This window comes from Delphinapterus leucas, chromosome 3 (genome assembly GCF_059928025.1).
Source record: "Delphinapterus leucas isolate spDelLeu-1000000601 "Yukka" chromosome 3, BTC_Dleu_Yukka2, whole genome shotgun sequence".
Taxonomy (NCBI): domain Eukaryota; kingdom Metazoa; phylum Chordata; class Mammalia; order Artiodactyla; family Monodontidae; genus Delphinapterus; species Delphinapterus leucas.
The window spans coordinates 131401028-131419671 of NC_143131.1; the positions used below are offsets into that span (position 1 = coordinate 131401028).

At 44.6% G+C, this 18644-nt stretch overlaps 1 protein-coding gene across 7 annotated transcripts in view; it reads left to right on the plus strand.

Moving 5' to 3' along the window:
* The window catches only part of GALNT10 (polypeptide N-acetylgalactosaminyltransferase 10), a 227749-nt gene that overhangs the window by 93365 nt on the left and 115740 nt on the right, over positions 1-18644 (plus strand). For 3 of the 7 annotated variants that reach the window (XM_089909593.1, XM_022590207.2, XM_089909595.1), the window contains exon 2: positions 2654-2740. The exons of 3 other annotated variants lie outside the window; for them this stretch is intronic. In XM_089909593.1, the coding sequence (XP_089765719.1) occupies positions 2654-2740 (87 nt within the window). Of the gene's footprint in view, positions 1-2653; positions 2741-10865; positions 10972-18644 lie in introns of those variants that run through there. One more of the 7 variants, XM_022590210.3, reaches the window with a different exon arrangement.

An 18644-nucleotide genomic window follows, 5' to 3' on the forward strand; every position in this document is an offset into this window, starting at 1 on the left:
AGGACCTCAGTTTCCTTACTTATAAATTAGAGGTGCTCAGGAATTGCAAGTTGGTGGCCCACTGGACCAAATCTAGCGTGCAAACATATTTGTTTATCCAGATAGTATGTTAAAAATCAAGAAATAGTCTCCAGAAATTTGAATTTTCCAGACTCTTTTACAAACTGAGCATCTGTTTTCGCTGACCATCACTTGGCAACTTTTCACCAGCCTCCATCCTCTGTATTATCTTACACCTGGCCACCCCTCTTCACCTGCAGGCAGTTGAGTTGGCAAAGCCTACACTAGAAGGTTTCAGGAATTCTGTGGCTCTGCCACTTTTTCATCCCATGACCCTGAGTATATCCCTTCATCTCTCTGGACCACCACATTACCATCTATAAAATGAGTGAGTTGAGCTTCCAGCCTTGGCTTTCTTTGAATGTTCTATTCAGTCCATAAACCTTTACCGAATTCCTGCTATTTCCAGGAATTTTACCAGGCATTTGGGAGGATGTAGAAAAGAATAAGAATGGGTGTGGCCCAGAGATCTTTTACAGCCAGGCCTCCCCAAGTGTAGCCTGCAGAATGGCGCCAGTACACAGTGGAATAAACACAGAAATTGAAGACAAGCATTTAGAAACTTTTATGGCAGTTGGACTTTGCCACGACAGCCAAGTGCGTGCTCAGTGGACATGCTTTGTTGAATAGATATGGATCAGTTCACGTGTTGTCAAACTCGTGGTGAGTTACAGGCGCCAGCTGCGTACTCATTCAAGCTACTATTGCTGCTTTACAAACCGCCCCAACCCTTAGTAGATTAAAACAACAACTGTTATTTATTTGCTCACAGATCTACAGTTTGAGCAGGGGTGGACAGCTCAGGTCACCTCTTCTCCACACAGTGCCTGCAGGGTGGCTGCACCGGGGCCCATGGGTCCACCTCCAACATGGCTCACTCATAGAGCTGGCAGGCTGCTGCCTTGGTCACCTTTCCACGAGGATGCTTCTTCTGAGCAGCATGGCTGGGTTCCACTGGCCAGTGTCCTAAGGGAGCTGGGTGGAAGTGCATGACCTTGTTATGATCTAGTCTCAGAAGTCACATTGCTTGAAGGATTCACAAAGTTCTACCGGACTTCAGAGGGAGGGGATCTAGATCCCATCTCGTAATGCGCTTGTGGAAAGGTTCTAGAAGAACATGTGGGACATAAGGTTTTGTTGCAGCCACTTTTGGAAAATATAATCAGCCACTTTATATGGGGATGTATTTGTTTTCTGTTGCTGTGTAACAATGAACACAAACTTGTTTTATTAAAGCTTACTGTATTAAAGCAATGCACATTCTTTGGCTCAAAGTTTTGTAAGTCATGACTCCAAGTTTACTCAACCGGGTTCTCTACTCAGGGTCTAACAAGGCTGAAATCAGGGTGTCGCCAGTCTGGGCTCTTGTCTAGAGGCTCTGAGGAAGAATCCACTGCCAGGCTCATTCGGCTTGTTGGCAGATTCACTTCCTTGTGGTTGTAGGTTGGGGTCCCCATTTCCTTGCTGGCTGTCAGCCAGGGATTGCTCTCTGCTCCTAGAAACCACACACATGGCCCCTGGATCTTCAAAGCCAGCAATGTCACATCAAATTCTTCTCACTCTTTGAGTCACTTTGACTTCTTGTACTGCCAGATGGAGAAAACTCTTCTTTTTTGTGTGGCTAGATTATGTCGAGCTGAATAATCTCCTTTTGCCACATAACATAATCAGTAGAGTAATATCTCATCACGTTCGCAGGTTCTACCCACACTCAAAGGGGAGGGGAGTGTAAGAGGATGAGGGTGATTGGAAGGCATTCTTAGAATCCTGCCTGCCACAGATGGTTTGCTTCGCGATGAATTAGAAATTAAAACGAAGCGGTTCTTCATCACAGATAGTTTGAAAGCACTGGTTTAGGACCCAGTAGAGAGGAATGACGTGTATGCAAATGGCTGTAATTTGAGACCTTAAGGGCTAACTTCCAAAGGGAGAAGGGTAGAGTGGGCACAGTGAGAGGTCAGTGGGAGGGAAGATTATTGTGTAAGTGGAAGGGGGTAGAATTAGGGTTTCTTGAGGATGTGGTATTTGAACTGAGCGTTGTAAGACAGGTATAATTGGGATCTTTTAAAAATAAGGCAGGGTGGCAGGATTGCAAGTTATATTTCTGTTTGGTGCCTTGGATGCAAACACAGAACTGAACTGAATCTTCTGAATCCTCTCTAAAGTCATTTTATCGCTCTATGACCACAAACAATACTACATGACAAACGACCCCGAAGCTCAGGGGCTTCAGACAGCAATCATGTGTTATTGCGTACAGGTCTACAGGTCAGTTGGGCAGTTTCTGTGGTCACGGCTGGGCTGTCTCATGCATCTCGGACCAGCCGTGGTGGGCTGGGTGGCTCTGCTGGCCTTGCTGGGCTCTCATATCTTTGGGGGTTGGCTGGCTGTCAGCTAGTCTGGTATAACCTCGGTTGTTCTTCACATGGTTCCTCTTCCACCTGCCCCTCCCCTCCTTCTAGCATATACTAGCCTGGGCTTGTTCCCTTTGAGGAGACAGATGAACAAACACGAGGGTGGAAGAGTGCAGGTCTTAGAGGCTTGGGCTCAAAACTGGCACGCTGTCACTTCTGCCTCCTCCTTTTGTCCACAGCAAGTCACCGAGCCTGCCCAGATTCAGAAGCTGGGGAAACAGACTCCATCTCTCGGTGGGAGGAGCCAGAGGATCCCACTGCAAAGGGTATGGACACAGGGAGGGCTGGAGGATTGGGGCCACTCTTTCAATCTGTCTACCACAGGCATCCTGAGAAATCTTATTAAATTCTCTAGACAAAAAGAACAAGAACCCCCTCCCGACTTCAACTCCATTGTTTCTCAAGCTAAGCAAAGGTTTTTGGAGAAATTTATGTGTGAGAAACCATCTGGAAAATGTACAGTGGTCCATTAACCAGAGTTATAAGAAGCCAGGCGTCTAAAACAGTCTGCAGTCTTCTGTGTGAGTAGAAGGCAAAAGAGGAAACATTCTGGGCAACCTGATCACCTTTGCTTCTGTGGTACTTCACCAGCCCACATTATACTCATCCTTCAATGCCCAGCCCCAGTGCTCTCTGCAGAACTGTTCCCAGAACAATTATTTTGGGAGAATAATTCTTTTCCCAGGTTCCAGTAGCAATTTTTAGAATGAAATGGTGTCAAATTTGGCCTTTGATGTAGACAAAAAACATTTCTTTTATGTTACTTCCTGAAGCACCTAACCCAAGGCCAACAAATAGTAGTTGCACAAGAAATGATCATTAGATGAATAGATGAATGAATGGTTAGATGAGTAAATGGATGGATGGCAGATGCTTCCGCACTTGACTGAAGCTTTCTTTTAGAAGAATCTGATATTATCGTAAACTTTATTTCCTTCCCTCCAAATCAGTATGTCAACTTGAAATCTTTTGTAGTTGTTCCATGTCTATGTGCTTTAAAGAAAAGCCCAGAAAACTGATTGCACAGGGGAGGAACCCTGTTGTGTTCTCCCTCATAAACCCTGTCATTAGTAGCATAGCATTGCAAACTAAGGTCCATGGGTTCCCGAGGATATTAATCATTCTCTAGCTGAAGGGGGTGGTGGTGGGAACTTCTCATCAGATAAATTTGTGAAATATTGGATTAAACAGTGAGGCAGCTTTCCTTTTTGTGAGACTTCACAGAGCCTTTAATATGTTAATATACATCTAATGTATCTCCAAGAGAGCATTAGAATATGTAAGGTTTGAAAATTGGAAGGATTACTTTTTGTGGGTGAGGCAGGGCAGGGGTGCATGGAGGAGGGAGGTATAATTTTTTTTATTGTGTTAATACATAACATAATATTTATCATTTTAACCGTTCAGAAGGGTACAATTCAGGGGCATTAAGTAGATTCACAGAGCTCTGTAACCATTACAACTACGCCCAAAACTTTTTTATCATCCCCAACAATGACTCCATTTACACAATAACTCCCCCTTCCCACCCCCCACCATTACCTCTCTTCTGCTTTCTGTCTCTGTGAGTTTGCCTATTCTAGGTCTCTCTGTTGACTAAAAAAAAAAAAAAACCACAGCGTGAGAGTTGTGAGTTAAGTTTTATCTGGGGTAAAATAAGGACTATAGCCTGGGAGATAGCATTTCAGGTTGCTCCGAGAAACTGCTCCAAAGAGGTTGGCGGGGTGGGGGTGGGGGGAGTCAGTATATATGTGATTTGGGTGAAGGGGGGTACATGCAATCAAGCACACACGTTTGCAGAAGGTAGCGCTGGTCACGAGAAGCAGATGTCTCCATTAATTATTTTAGTGCTATTCTAGATACAAGGAGATGCAAGAATTAGGCTTGTAAAGTCTTCTCCTGAAAATATCTACCTGAAGACCTATTCTGCCATTTTTTCCCAGAGAACCAAGTGCCTCACTCCTGATCTCCACCCTGAACCGCTTTCAGGGTGTGTTGAAGGTCAGTGGCTGCAGTGGCTAGGGACTTCATCTTTGTAGAGGCAGATGGCAAGTGCCAATTTTTAGTTGGCACCTCATATAAGTGGAATCATATGTGTCCTTCTATGTCTGGCTTATTTCACTCAGCATAATATTTTTGATGTCCCTCCTTGTTATAGCATATTTCAAAATGTTATTCTTTTTCTGGCTGAATAATAACTATTCCATTGTATGTATGTTCCGCATTTTGTTTAATCCTTTTATCTGTTGAGCGACACGAGTTATTTCTACCTTTTGATTGTTATGAACAATGCTGTTGTGAATGTTGGCATAACAAATATCTGTTTGAGTCCCTGCTTTCAGTTCTTTCAGATACATACCTAGGAGTGGAATTGCTAGTTCATATGATACTTCGTTTAAACTTTTGAGAAACCACAAAACTCTTCCACAGAGGCTGCACCATTTTACATTTCCACTAGCAATGCATGAGGGTTCCAGTTTCTTTACCAACACTTGTTATTTTCCATTTTTTTAATTATGGCTCTCCTGGTAGGTGTAAAGTGATATCTCCTTGTGGTTTTGACTTGCATTTCCCTAATAACTAATGATGTTGAGCTGTAAGAGTCCTTTATGCATTCTGAATATAAGTCCTTTATCAAATGCCTGTTTTGCAAATATATTCTCCCAGCCCGTGGCTTGCCCTTTGAAGAACAAAGGCTTTTACTGGCAATGGATTCCAACCTACCCATATTTTACACTTTTTGTGTCCTATTTGAGAGACCTTTGCCTAAACTTAGGCCACTAAAATTTGCTCACATATTTTCTTCTACAAATATTATAGTTTGGCTCTTACGTGTAGGTCTGTTACCCATTTTGAGTTAATTTTTGTGTATGCCGTGAGGTATAAGGGTTGAGGTTTATTTTTTGGCACGTGATACCTAATTTTTTGACACCATTTGTTGATAAGAGCATCCTTTCCCCATTGCATTTCCTTAGCACCTTTGCTCATAATCAGCTGATTATATACCTGGACTCTCCACCCCATTCCCATTGATCACATGTCTTCCCTTGCTCTAGTAGCACACTCTCTTGGTCACTGTAGCCCTTGAGCAGGCCTTGCAATTAGGACGTATTAAGTTCTCCAACTTCGTTCCTCTTTTTCTAAATTGTTTTGGCATATTCTTCTAGATCCCTTGCATGTTAGTTTTATAAAGATTGCATTGAGTCTCTAGATCAATTTTGAGAAGATTGACATCTTAACAATATCAGGTCTTCTGATCCATAAACATGATATATGTCTCTGTTTATTTAGATCCTTGATTTCTCTCAGCAGTGTTTTGTAGTTTTCAGTGACTAGGCCTTGCATAGTTTCGTTAAATTTATCCCTTCAGTATTTAGAATTTTTGATGCCATTGTAAATGATATTTTTATTTCCATTTCCAACATTTCGTTGCTGATATTTAGAAATACAATTGATTTTCATGTGACAACTTTGTATCCTGTGACATTGCTGAACTCACCAGTTCTACTAGTGCTTTTGTAGATTCCTTAGGATTTTTTAATGTAGATAATCATGTCATGGACAGACATTGTTTGACCTCCATTCTGCAGTCAAAAAATGGGACCTAGAAAGACAGGGGACCTGTCTGCTGCTCACTGTTCATAAATGCAGAGACAGGAGTTTGAAACCTGGATCTTCTGGATCCTCCTTCAGGGTCCTCTCCACCACACCCAAGTTGCTTCTCAGGATTTCAGGCCTCAAGAAAAGAAGCTTGTATCAGCTAAGATTAGATTTGAATGGCTTAAACACAAAAGAAGTTTATTTTTCTCTCACTTAAAAGTCTGGAGGTTTGCATCCCAGGGCTGGTATGACAGTTCTGCTTCATAAAATCCTCAGGAACCTAGGCTTCTTCCCACAAGGAGCTTCACCATCCCTAGGCCATGGACCTCCATCTCGTGATCCAATATGGTGGCATTTGCATTCTAGACAGCAAGATAGAAGAAGTAAAGAAGGAAAGGGTGCACACCAGTGATGTCTTCAGGTAGGTTCCGTGGACTGCCACACAACACCCGCACCCACATCTCTTTGGATAGAACCCAGTTGGGCCACACCTAGCTGCAAGGATGTCTGGGAAATATCATCTTTATTCTGAGAAGTCATATTACCAGCTGAAATTTCTGGTACTGTGGAAGAAAAAGAGAACAGCTGATGGGGGATAAACACCAATGTCTGCCACAACCTAAAGGGTAGGAATCCAGAAAGGAAACAACTTGAAAATTGTTGACGAAAAATTAATCAGTCAATCTAAGAAAGAATTGGAAAATTTTTTTCGAGCCAAATTTGAGGATTATACCGGGAAGAGCATCTCAGAAAGCTCTGAGAACTGTTCTGCCAGTTAGAAATCAAGGCACCGTTATATAACGTTTCTGAGACAGAGGGCTGTGTATCAAATGATGTGTTATTGACAGTTTACATAATCTAGATCTAAGCGTCATCCTGGTGGGTCGTGTGACCCCTGTACAAAATCAGGAAGGAATGTTATCTTTTAAGGAGTTGTCTTGTTGATGGTAGGAGAATGTTGCTCTTTATGGTTGAGCAGGTATTCCTGCAGATGGGGGAGGTTTGGTCGATGCACAATGAAGATACACAATGCACAGTGCAGATACACAATACACAGTGAGGGGAGGCCAAAGGGCAGAGAAGCCTTTTTATGTTTAAATTTTTCTCATCTTGCTATAAAATATGAATTGTATTTCACAAAATGAAAGGGGGAAAAAGGTGACAGAGTTCAAAGTTGGTGGCATCTTTTACAGATCGTTTTAGGATCAGGTGAGCCAGCTCTCTTTAGTTTTCATAGCCCGTTAAGTTGACCTGAAGCCATTTAGTCAGAGGATAAAGTTAATCCTCAGAACCCCTTATGGTATTATATCCTTGTGACTATATTTGACATGCCTAATCATGGATGACCTTCTTTCATCTAGAAAAGATAAAAGATGTCTCCTCATTCATTTGGTCAACAAAAATTGCTATCTCCTACCCTCATGGACCTCACAGTTTAAGGAGAGATAGGCAGTAATGAAATAGGCACCTGAATGAATGTGAAATCACAAGGGAGCCATAAGGATGCTACAGGGGCACACTCAGGGACTGTGATCTAGTCAGGGAGGTCAGGGAAGGTTTGCCTGAGGGTTTGGATTCATTTCTGCAGGAGAGGCTACTTTCATAGCAGAGTGGTGTATTCTGAGGAAACCATCCTTTGTGCCATTGTGGTTACAGCTTATGAATCCTGCCTGGGGCACTGTACGAGTAAGAGATCGTTATTTAAGAACAAGGATGCCAGAGTGAGAGTAGGATGGGGGTAGGGGAGGTGGGAGGTGGGGGAACTGCTCAGGGACTTTGAGAGAGTCCTTTGTGGCTTACACCCCAGGAGAAATGGAGAAGAGGAAAGTATTTCAGAGGTTCCATGATGGCAGGTCGAGGAGGCCAGGATCATAGTCCAGTCAGAGACTTTCCTTGGGGGCCAGGAAGGAGCCCAAAGAATTCTGGGAGCCCAGAAGGAATTTTCTAATAACTGGAGTCACCTGTATGGAGGAAGAGAGCTTCCCATTCTCTAAGCGCCCAAGCCAGGCTCAGGGACCATCCATGTGCCGTAACAAAGAAAGGGTTACTGGGTCCAGTGGACCATCAGAGGAGGTAGCATCTAACCTCCCACTCAGCGTCTAGATTCTGTGACTCTGAGACCTGGAACAGAAGGCCCTAACAGTTGTGGATGAGGGGAGGCCAGTACCAGAGGAGAGGCCAGCCATCTGTCACTTTCTGCTTCTCCACTTCCTCCTGCTTGGGGAACCTTTGCGAGCAGCAAGAGAGCCTGAAGCAGTCAACCTACCAGGTGTACTTGGGAATTCACTCTTCCAGCTTAAGGCAGGCGTGGTAGATGGGTCCTGTCCTCTGGCCAACACTGGTTAACTGGTAAGGGCCACTTCTCACAGTGTTGAGAAGGACTCTTGGAGTCTGGGACCCATAAGGTAAAGTATTACAATAGGTTGGTGATGCCTGCCTTTATTCTAGTGTGATTGTGAGGAAGAAATGGGATGATATATGTAAAAAATGCTTTGTAAATTGCAAAGTGCTATCGAAATAATAACTAATCATGGTAGCTATGATTTTAAGTGCTTCCTAAATACCAAACACTGCTAAGAGCTTTACTTCTCACAATAACCTTTATGTTAGATACTGTTAATATCCTGCCTTTTACAATCGAGGAACCACGGCTTGGAAGAACAGTGTAATTCGCCTAAGGTCGCACAGCTAGTGAGTGTAGAACCGTGACACAAGCCTAGGTGTTTCTGACTCCAAAGCAAGTGCTTTTATAGACTTTGTTTTGCTGTCTTCAGAATGTAGGGGATTATAACTGTAATTATTACTATTAATAGAGCAACTATTCTGTTACCTGGGGGCTCAGCCCTAATTCCCCAGCTAAGGGGATGTGTTTGCAGCTGTTTTTTGGTCCCTGGAAAGGTTTGAACTTGCCTTCTGCTCAGCTTACCAATTCTGCCTGCCTTTCTCCTGACCCGTCCGCATCTGCTCTGCAGAGCAATGTAATGACCCTCTGTTAATGCTCTGTTCGCCGAGCGTCTGAGAAGAGCACTTTTTATCAGGCTGCCTGCGGTTGTTCAAGACTCCTCGTGAACAAGGCACAGAAGGATGGTTCACTTCTGCAAGTCGTGCTTTCCTGAGAGCCGACTGTGCTCCCCAAATCTTTCCAGGCACGGAGATGTGGGGAGCAGCGGGCCGACGTGTGGTAGGAACTCCTAGCTGTGATGATTACACGCATGGGGTGGTTGGCAGTTTGCGGAACACTTTCATATCGATTTTCTCTCCAGGCCTCAGTTTTGTCATCTACAAAGTGGATGTAATGACAATAATGATATAGTAAAGTCTCATCTTTCGAAAGGGTTAGGTTATAATAAACTTACCACTTAAGGTGAAAATAACGTAAAATCAGAATCACCCTTGACAATCACCCATGGAATATAAAGACAAACCACCTCTCAAAAGCCCAACTGAGGCAGTTTTTCCTCCAGCATTAAAACTGATGACTGTTTCTCTGGTTGAAGTCATCACGATGCCTTCTGAGGTAATGAAAATACTTATCTTCCAAGAGTAGGCTTACTCGGCACCAAAGCGCTCACAGTACCAGAGGCCAGAGGGAACTAGGCCCCTGGGGACATCATCCAGGATACAGGCTCGCTGAGTGTGGGGACAGGAGGATCACCAGCCTCCCTAGTTAGGATTTCTTTCTCTTTCTTTTGGACCATGTGTCACTGAATTCCTGAAGCTTTAACTATATATATGATACAGTTCTATTAGGTCTGATTTCCTGACTTGCTGTCTATGAACAGGATTAAAACTTGAAAATAACGTGTAATGAAGCGAACACCAGGCTGGGTGAGGGGAGATCTGGGCTCAGGCCCCAGGTCAGCCCCACCTGCATCCATGTCATCTTGGGCCTATGGACCTTCAAGATGAACTTATCACCCAAGTGTCCAAGTCCTGAGGCTGCATTTCTTGACTGCAGACTTGCAGGACCCTCGTGACTCTATTTAAAATAAAAAATGTTTATGTCCATCCCAGCTTCTACCTTCCTGCCTAAACTGGCGTCATCTCTGCCTATACCACTGTGATGATAGCCTCCTCCCTGTGTTCCACCCTTCCTCTTGGCCTCCTAATCCTTTCGCCAGTAGCTATAAGAGAGCTTTCCAAATGCAATCTGATCTTGCCACTTCCTTCTATAAAATACTTCGTTTCCAAATGCTTCTGGGGAAAGACAAAATTCTCATCCCTGCCCACCTCTCATCCCCACCAGGCTTCCCCTCCTTCTCTGTGCAACACACACCCTGCTCTTCTTTTAGTCCCTCCGGTTTCATATTTGCCCAGCCAAATATGGGCCTTTGCACATCCTCACTTCACCCTCTGTCTGAAATGCTCTGTTCTCCTCTCTCTGCTGAGTTTATTCTAATCATACTCCATCCGTTTCCTCAGGGAAGGCTTTCCTGACTTTTCTGTCTGGATAAGACCCTGCTGATCTGATCTGATCTGATCTGAAAGAAAGGGACTCTCTTTGCACCATGTTATCCTTCTTTTCTGCACAGGCCACTGTAACTATTTAAATTTATTTGTGGTTCTGGATTAAAGTCTACATTCCCTTCTGCCACACACACTACTATAAGCTCTATGAGAGCAGGGCCCTTATCTGTCTCGCTCACCAGTGTATTCTTTATACCTAGCACAGGGCCTGGCATGTGCTTGTATTCATTAAACGTGTACGTGGATGGACCAATGGATGGGTGAGACACCCAAATGAACATTGTCAAATGATCAGTGTTGTTGTTGTTTTGTTTGTTATTCCAGTGATAAACCCTTTGGAAACTTCCTCTGAAGAAAATGGTACAAGTTGCAATCATTCTTTTAGAATGAAAGAAAAAAGCTACTGAAGGCTCCATTTGCCCTTTAGATAGTAGGTATTACAAACATCTTGGCTCTTTTTCTCTCTCTGTTTAAAAAGTCTTTTAATGAGCTTTCACACCGTATGTAGCAAATGACCTTTTCTAGATCCATCTGTACAAAACAAAAGGGTGAATTGGACTAGTGGGTTGCTTCTGCCCTTGGAAGCACAGCGTCAGCCTTTTTAAACAAGGGCTCCTATTTGTGAATGACCTTACCCTCTTAGGGAATGGAGCCCCGCCCAGATTTCAGATGCCAACATCCTGGTGTTGAGACCACAGAGTTATTGGAGCGAGGAAAATTGACACGCCTGATTACTGGGTGGAACAGCAGGACTTGCCTGACGTGGGCCCGGCCGACTTCGTCAGTCTTGTGGTTGCTGGGTTATAGTGTCTCTGTCCATTCATAAACAGTGCCCTTTAGGGGCAATTGTTTTCTCATACTGCTTGGTCCTGGTTGTATTGGAAGGTAGGTTTTCTCAGAACAGCGGCCTGCCAGGTGAGGGCTGGGCTTAGGTCAGCTCATTTCAGTCTGACTTCTGGAATGGTGGAGAGTGAGCCTCAGCCTACAATGAGGGTACGTTGCTTCTGAATGAAAACAAAATCATGTTTCTCTCTGCATCTATCCCAGGAAGAGGGGGACTCTGAGATTAATTACAGGTGGATAGGTAGTAACATTTTGTTCTTGGACCTCTACTCCAGCCTGTTCCTTGCTCAAAGACCTTTTGTGGCTCCCACCTGCCAAACAGCTCAAATATAAGGCCCTCAGATTCTGGTCCAGACTTCCTGGCCTCCTTGTTCCTGACTCTCTGTTGCATCCCACTCACCCCAGCCAAATCAGTCTCCTTGCCACTAAGGAAACAGGTCCCTTACTTTCTAACCTCCATCTCTTTGCACATGCTTCCCCTCCAGCTGGGCTCCATCCCCCCGTGGCTACCAGTCAAAATCCTACCCATCCTTTCAGGCAGCTGTCAAAGACCTTGCTTCTGCAGGAATTTTTCCCTGATGGTCTTAAGTAGAATTTAACCTTTGGCTCTTGTAAATACCTTTAGAATTCATCTGTACAACTTTCAAGGCACACACAGTGTTGTGTGTTTTTTCCTTTCTTATATCCATGCTGTTTGTTGAGGCTAAGAATTATCTTATTTTTCTTTATTTCCTCCACAGCTCTTTGGACATAGTAGGTCCTTAATTCCTTAGTGGAGTCATCCTCTTTTATGAGGTGAATGAAGAAATAAAACAGTTCAGCTTATGTCCTCAAAACTCATGAAGAAAGTACATGTATCAGTTGTCCAAACTCCCTTGCTTAAATTAAAGTAACTTTATGCTTTTGGCTAAATTAAGTCCTCCCTGACCCTCTTTGAAGGATAACCTTGAAGACAACCTTGAAGAGAATGCTTTGCTGTGTTGTCTGTGTGTGTGAGTGTGTGTGTATGAAGGTTATTAGAATAATCTACTTAGCAGATAAACAAATGTTTGGAATTGCATGGAGTCATTTAAGCCTCAAAGCAAAATCATTCCAGCGCCTTTGTAGGGTTATTTGACAGGAGGGTTGGGGGCAGGGAAGCTATCCTAAAATTACTGAATCTAATCCGTTATAGTCCTCGGACCCTGGATGAAGCAGATGCCCTGCTCAGTTTTCCTTTCCGCATTGCCATTTTTGAACATACAGCCCTTTTTCCATTGTTTTGAAGACACTAGACAGCTCAGCCAGAGACACAAGTGTCCTCTCTGAGCGGTAGTTGCCGAGTCGGCAGCGCTGGGATTAGAGTATGTGCTTTAACAGACCTTTCTCCTTGGGCAGAATACAGTTGGCTCACTTCACCACCTTTCTTCCTTCCCTCCAAAGGATGCCAGGCATGCTAAATAGTGATTAAACAAAAGATTAAAATTCCATTTGTGTGTGTGTGTGTGTGTGTGTGTGTGTGTGAACACTAATTGATTCTTTCAGTGGAATGTTAAGTAAAAGCATGCAGATACCAGAAGCAGTTATTTAGAGCAGCCAGTCAGAATCCATTTCCAATTTACTGTTTAATGTGATTTCCACCATCATTCTGCCAGCCTTCTCCCTACACTCTCCCTCACCTCCCTTGCCCTGTGCTCCTTTCCAGCCTCTCTGCTTCCTGTAGCAAAAGGACATCTGGGAACAGAGGGGAAGGAAAGTAGCAGAAGATGGTTGCTGAAGGAAAATAATCACGGCTTTTATAGACAAATCTGTGAGTCTGCAGAATTAAAGAAACTTAAAATTACCTCTGTATTGAAACCCAGACATCCTTTTTTGCATAACATGAAGTGATTGCCATTGCATAAGAATCGCTGTCTTTTGAGAAGCATTGTTCATGTTTTTCTTGTTGCGAAAGGTCTGTGGCGTTTGTTTCTGTTGTACAATGCCACTATTAACTAAGGACTTTCTTCTTTCCTCAAGAACAGCGAATTTCCACGTGGGCACATAACCTGCTGTTAATGAGGAAACTCTCTAAATCCTGTTACAGCAATAGCCAGTTGAATTGGCTCAGGTGTTCAATAGGTCCTTCTGCAGGGCTCCCAGTTTTATTATTAGATTCCCATCTCTCTCCTTTTCCCCCAAACATGACCATCACATACACCAGATCATAATCCTTCTCCAAAAATAACGTATTAATAGTTGCACTCCTTTACCGAAGGGGCCTAACTTTGTGCCAGACACTGAGCTTGATGCGTTGTATAGATGAGTTCAGTTCATCCCCTCAGGTGCAGGTTAACCTGCAGGTTATTCTGATAGTTTTCCCTATTTATCAGTCAAGGAAACTGGGGTCCACCTGCCCAGGAAGTAAAACCTAAGTTTTTCCGTCTCTGGAATCAGAATGCTCTGAATCATCCAACTAGACTTCCTGCCCCATTAATGAACAATCATTCATTCAGTCATTCACCTGATATTTACTGAGGGCCTAAGGTATTGACCTAGGAACACACAGTGACAGCTCAAAACAGATGTGCCCCTGCCTTCAAGGAGCTCACAGTCTAACCCAGGGAGAGAACAGCCAGATCTGGTTTGGTCTTTGGGGCTGACAAACTATGGGATTTTGGGCAAGTCTCTTCTACTCTGTTAGCTGCAGATTTCATATCTGCAAGCGAGACAGCTGGATTTTGACAAGTGGTTTTCCACCTTTATTGTGAATCACATGGGGAATGTGTTTAAAGACATCTTCCTGGCCTCCTATGCCCAGATATGTTGATTTCATAGGTTCGGGGTGGGGTCCAGGCATTTGTATCTATAATGAGAGCTCAGGTCTCCCAAGAACCATCCTTTGAGAGAGACTGATCTGGCTATAAAGCCATTAGCATCTACAAGGGATCTGTGTTGTCATGCCTGTATCCCCAGTGCCTGGCACAGAGTAGATCTCGATAAATATTTGGCAATAGTTGGAATGATGTATCTGTGGGGTTTCCATGGGTGGATGTCAGAGACTCCTGATCAAAATTTTCATAAAGGTTTCTGGATAGGATTCTAAGGGCCCTTTGGGCTCTGAATGCTCAGTGGTTTTAGTATCAAAACCAACTCCTTTTCTGACCAAAAGCTCAGACCTATTATTGGAAATCTTTTTAACTTGTATAGTAAAATTTGAGTCCTGTATCAAGGTGATTTGATGAGATGTCAATTTACAGTAGATTCTTAAAATCCTAAAGGAGTTTGTACCCACATTGATGTGTAAACTCTGAAAGTGCTCCCGATAACACAGTTTGTGATTTTTCTTGGTTGATCTGAAAGTACCTTTTGGGCAGGTAGTGCTGTCTCTATTTTCCAGGCAGGAAAATTGAGGTGCCTGTGACTCTTGTAGCTTGTCCAAGGCCACACTACAAGGGCTCTCTCCACTAAAACCCAGCGTGGGAGTCAAAGAACATAGCTCTTATTCTCTGGCCTGCTTATGTGGCCTTGGTTGGGTAGCTTGGCCTCTTTGGACATCAGTTTCCCCACCTGTAAGATGGGAGACAGGTGGACTAATTGTTTCTGAGCAGCTGCGTAGCTTGGTTATTTGAGGACCCCCCTAGTGACATGTTTAGACATGCAGAAGTCCCTATGGCAGCAAGCTCCGAAGTCCTCTTAGTTTAGGGAGAAAATAAGAACTACTGAGACCACCTAAATGATCATTCCAGACCACTGCAGATCATTCCAGAGGGACATGCATCATTAAGGCAAAGGCAATGAGGTGGTAGAAGCTGTTAAGTGTGAAACTCCCAGAATTTTGGAATCTTAATTCTCTACCCTGTTGGTTCAGCAATTCACTGTTCACTCAAGGGAGTTTACCTCTATGCGGTCACAACTGTGGGATTCAACCCCGTGCCCTGTTCCCAGCAGTGTGAGAAGACTTTCACAAACATATGGAGGAAACAGTGTCCTTTCTGGACTCTTAGACTCTTGAAATGTCCTTGTAAAGGTCGCCTCACCCTTGCTACTCAAAGTGTTTTTCGCAGATCAGCAGCATCAGCCATCCCCTGGGAGATTTTCAGAAATGCAGAGTCTTAGGCCCAGCCCCAGACCTCCTATGTCAGAATCCATGTTTAACAAGATCCCCACGTGATTGTACTGCACAGGAAAGTTCGAGAAGTGCTAGCCCTAACCCCGCACTTGGGCCCCCTCCTTCACATCCTGATGAACAGGCGAGCATCCTGTTCCTGGCCTCCTCTATCTTCTTCCAAGTGCCCCTGTTTCACCCTAATACCAGTCCAACTTTTAGAATTTCTTCTCTATCTTAAACTAATCCCTCAGTCATTCAGTAATTTCTGCCCTTGGCACTCACGCTAGCCTCAGGGCCTCAGAGAACAAGACAGATGCTCCTGTGTCCCGCACGGCTTCCCATCTCCCAGTCCTCCTACAACACAGTTTCTAATCTTCCTCATACATACCTGTATGTGGCAGCCTGTTGCAAACTCCCTGGGGCCAGGAAAGTAAGACAAGTGAGAGATGAGAGCCAGGTGAAATGCACTAAGTAATGGCGGGGGACTGTGGCAAAGTGGAGAGCCATGTGCTGGCCCAGCTCGGTCAGAGCACTGACATGTCTTTTGAGTTTTCAGGAGAAGCCAATGAATCTTGATAAAACAATAAGAAATCCCTCCATTTTTTTCATGCTGGCAGTTAAAAAAAAAAAAAAAGATCCTCAGAAGCCACCAGATTGTGTTTGCCAGTGATCACATCTAAGGTTTTTGTGACCATTGATGATGAATATCTGCCCAGCTTGGATACAGTAGCCCAGGTGTAGCCTGACTGGCACAGAGGAGGCAGGATTATGGCCTCCTTCGTTCTAGACCAGTAGTTCTCAAACGGGAGTGTGCATCACAGTCTCTTGGAGGACTTATTAAAACCCAGATTGCCAGGCCCCACCCCCAGAGTTGCTGCTGCTACTTCCTGGGCAGGGCTCGGGAATCTGCATTTCTAACAAGTTCCCAACTGGTGTGGATGCTCCTGGTTCACGTTTTGAGAACCACTTTAGATTGGTTCCTTCCATTAAGGCAGCCGCGCTTTGCAGAACCTCTTTAGGTCCACTAGTGACCTAATGTCGTCAGTGGAAGTTCCCAGTCTTTGGGTAGCAGAAGAGGGAGAAGGAATTGGGAGGGAGGGCTGGAGGAAAGATTGCTAACCAGCTCTTGACAGACCAATCCTGACATCTAGAGGTAGAATACTTACTTCAGGTAGGTCCCTGACCCATTCCAAGATTCAGTTTCCCTGCCTGTGAAATAGGGCAGTGTCCTCAGTTCAGTTTCCAAGTATATGTGTTCACTTGTTTGGAGATTTGATTGTCAGTTTGTTTTTAGCAGAGGTCCTTTTAAAAATGAAATCGCACATGGAACCCTGGTATAAAGAACAGACAGGTGCATTGCAGGTCTGATTGAAGGAGGGGAGTCAAGCTCTTACTCTCAGCCTCCACCTTCCCAAGGCAGCACTGAAGGGTCTCCTGTAGAAATGTAGCTCACCACAGTTGAAACCTGCTGAAGGAACTTCCAGCTCAGCTCCTGTGATTTCTAAGCCCCCGAGAACTGTTTGCAGGCACGTGGCCTTTGTTTTTGCAGTTTTCTTTCCCTCTCTGACCACAACATCTGGCAGGCCCACTTTCAGAGTTTTCTTCTTGCAACTCAGAGGGGTCTGTAAGGAGAGGGAATGCCAAGGATTGTCATTATCATTAGAGCCGTTGTGGAAAATCTGCTAACGCGAGAATCAGCCGGAGCCTTAATAAACAGGCGTGGGGATGATTTTATTCCAGTGGCTTCTTGTTAGTGCTAATGTTCCAGCACACCATGCATTCAGGGCCTAGTTAATTATATAGGAAATAGGACTAGTGGACTCTGCATGCCACAGTGACAAGGACAGGTGTCTGGGGTTTTTAATGGGCAAGATGAGGTGGAAAGCTGTTCTCATGTAGGTGAACACAGGTATTTAAACAGCCGTGTGGAGCAGTGTTACCTTGGGAAGACTCTTACTGAGCCCTGGGGCCAAGTCCTTAGACTCGACTCTTGGCGTGGGAAAGCATCTGACACCTTCTGATGACCCCAGACACTGGAATGCGGCCTCCTTTAATTAGGGGAACTGCTTCCTAATTGGCCCACCAGCATGGGCTCACCTTCCGGAACACAAAATAAATGCCTTCCTCTGCCAGCCCCTGGCTACTATATATTCCTGTTTTCTTTCAGCCATCTAAGTGCTTGTTCAGACCTTCCACACACATTTGACAACTGTTCCCCCTCTTTGGGACTGGGCCTTCTTTGGGACTGCAGAGATGACCAAGACCCGACTTCTCTTCCTGTGCTCTGTGCTCCTTGGGCCCAGCCCAGCTCTGCCGTGCTCCACCTGCACCTGGAAGTCTCTGCCCAGGCCATGTGCTCTGCCTGCCTCTCATTTCGCCCAATCCAAAGGCACCCATGTCCATAAAACCTTCCCCAGTTCTCCCAGGCAGAAGCGAAGTCCTCTAGCACTTTCTCCAGACCTCTCACCCAAAATTCACTGCTTCTGCCCTGTCTAGTATGGAGCCACTAACCACCTATGGCTCTTGAGCACTTGGAATGAGGCTGAACTGAGATGAACACAAGTGTGAAATACACACACTGGATTTTGAAGATTTAGTACAAAAAAAAAAAAGAACGTAGAATACCTCAACACTTTTTTCCACTGTGTGTTGAAATGATAATACTTTAGATGGAGTATATGGAGCTAAATGAAATATATTATCAAAACTCACTTCACCTTTTTTTTTTTAATTTGGTTGTGCCGGGTCTTGGTTGCGGCACGTGGGATCTTTAGTTTCTTCATGCGGGATCTAGTTCCCTGACCAGGAATCAAACCCGGGCGCCCTGCATTGGGAGCACAGAGTCTTAACCACTGGACCACCAGGGAAGTCCCTCACTTCACCTGTTTTAAAAAAAATTTTTAGGGCTTCCCTGGTGGTGCAGTGGTTGAGAGTCCGCCTGCCGATGCAGGGGACGCAGGTTCGTGCCCCGGTCCGGGAGGATCCCACATGCCGCGGAGCGGCTGGGCCCGTGAGCTATGGCCGCTGGGCCTGTGTGTCCGGAGCCTGTGCTCCGCAATGGGAGAGGCCACAACAGTGGGAGGCCCGCATACCACAAAAAAAAAAAAAAATTTTAAATGTGAATACTAGAAAATGTAAAGTTACATATGCAGCTCACCTAGGTGGCTCACGTTATATTTCTGTTGGACAGC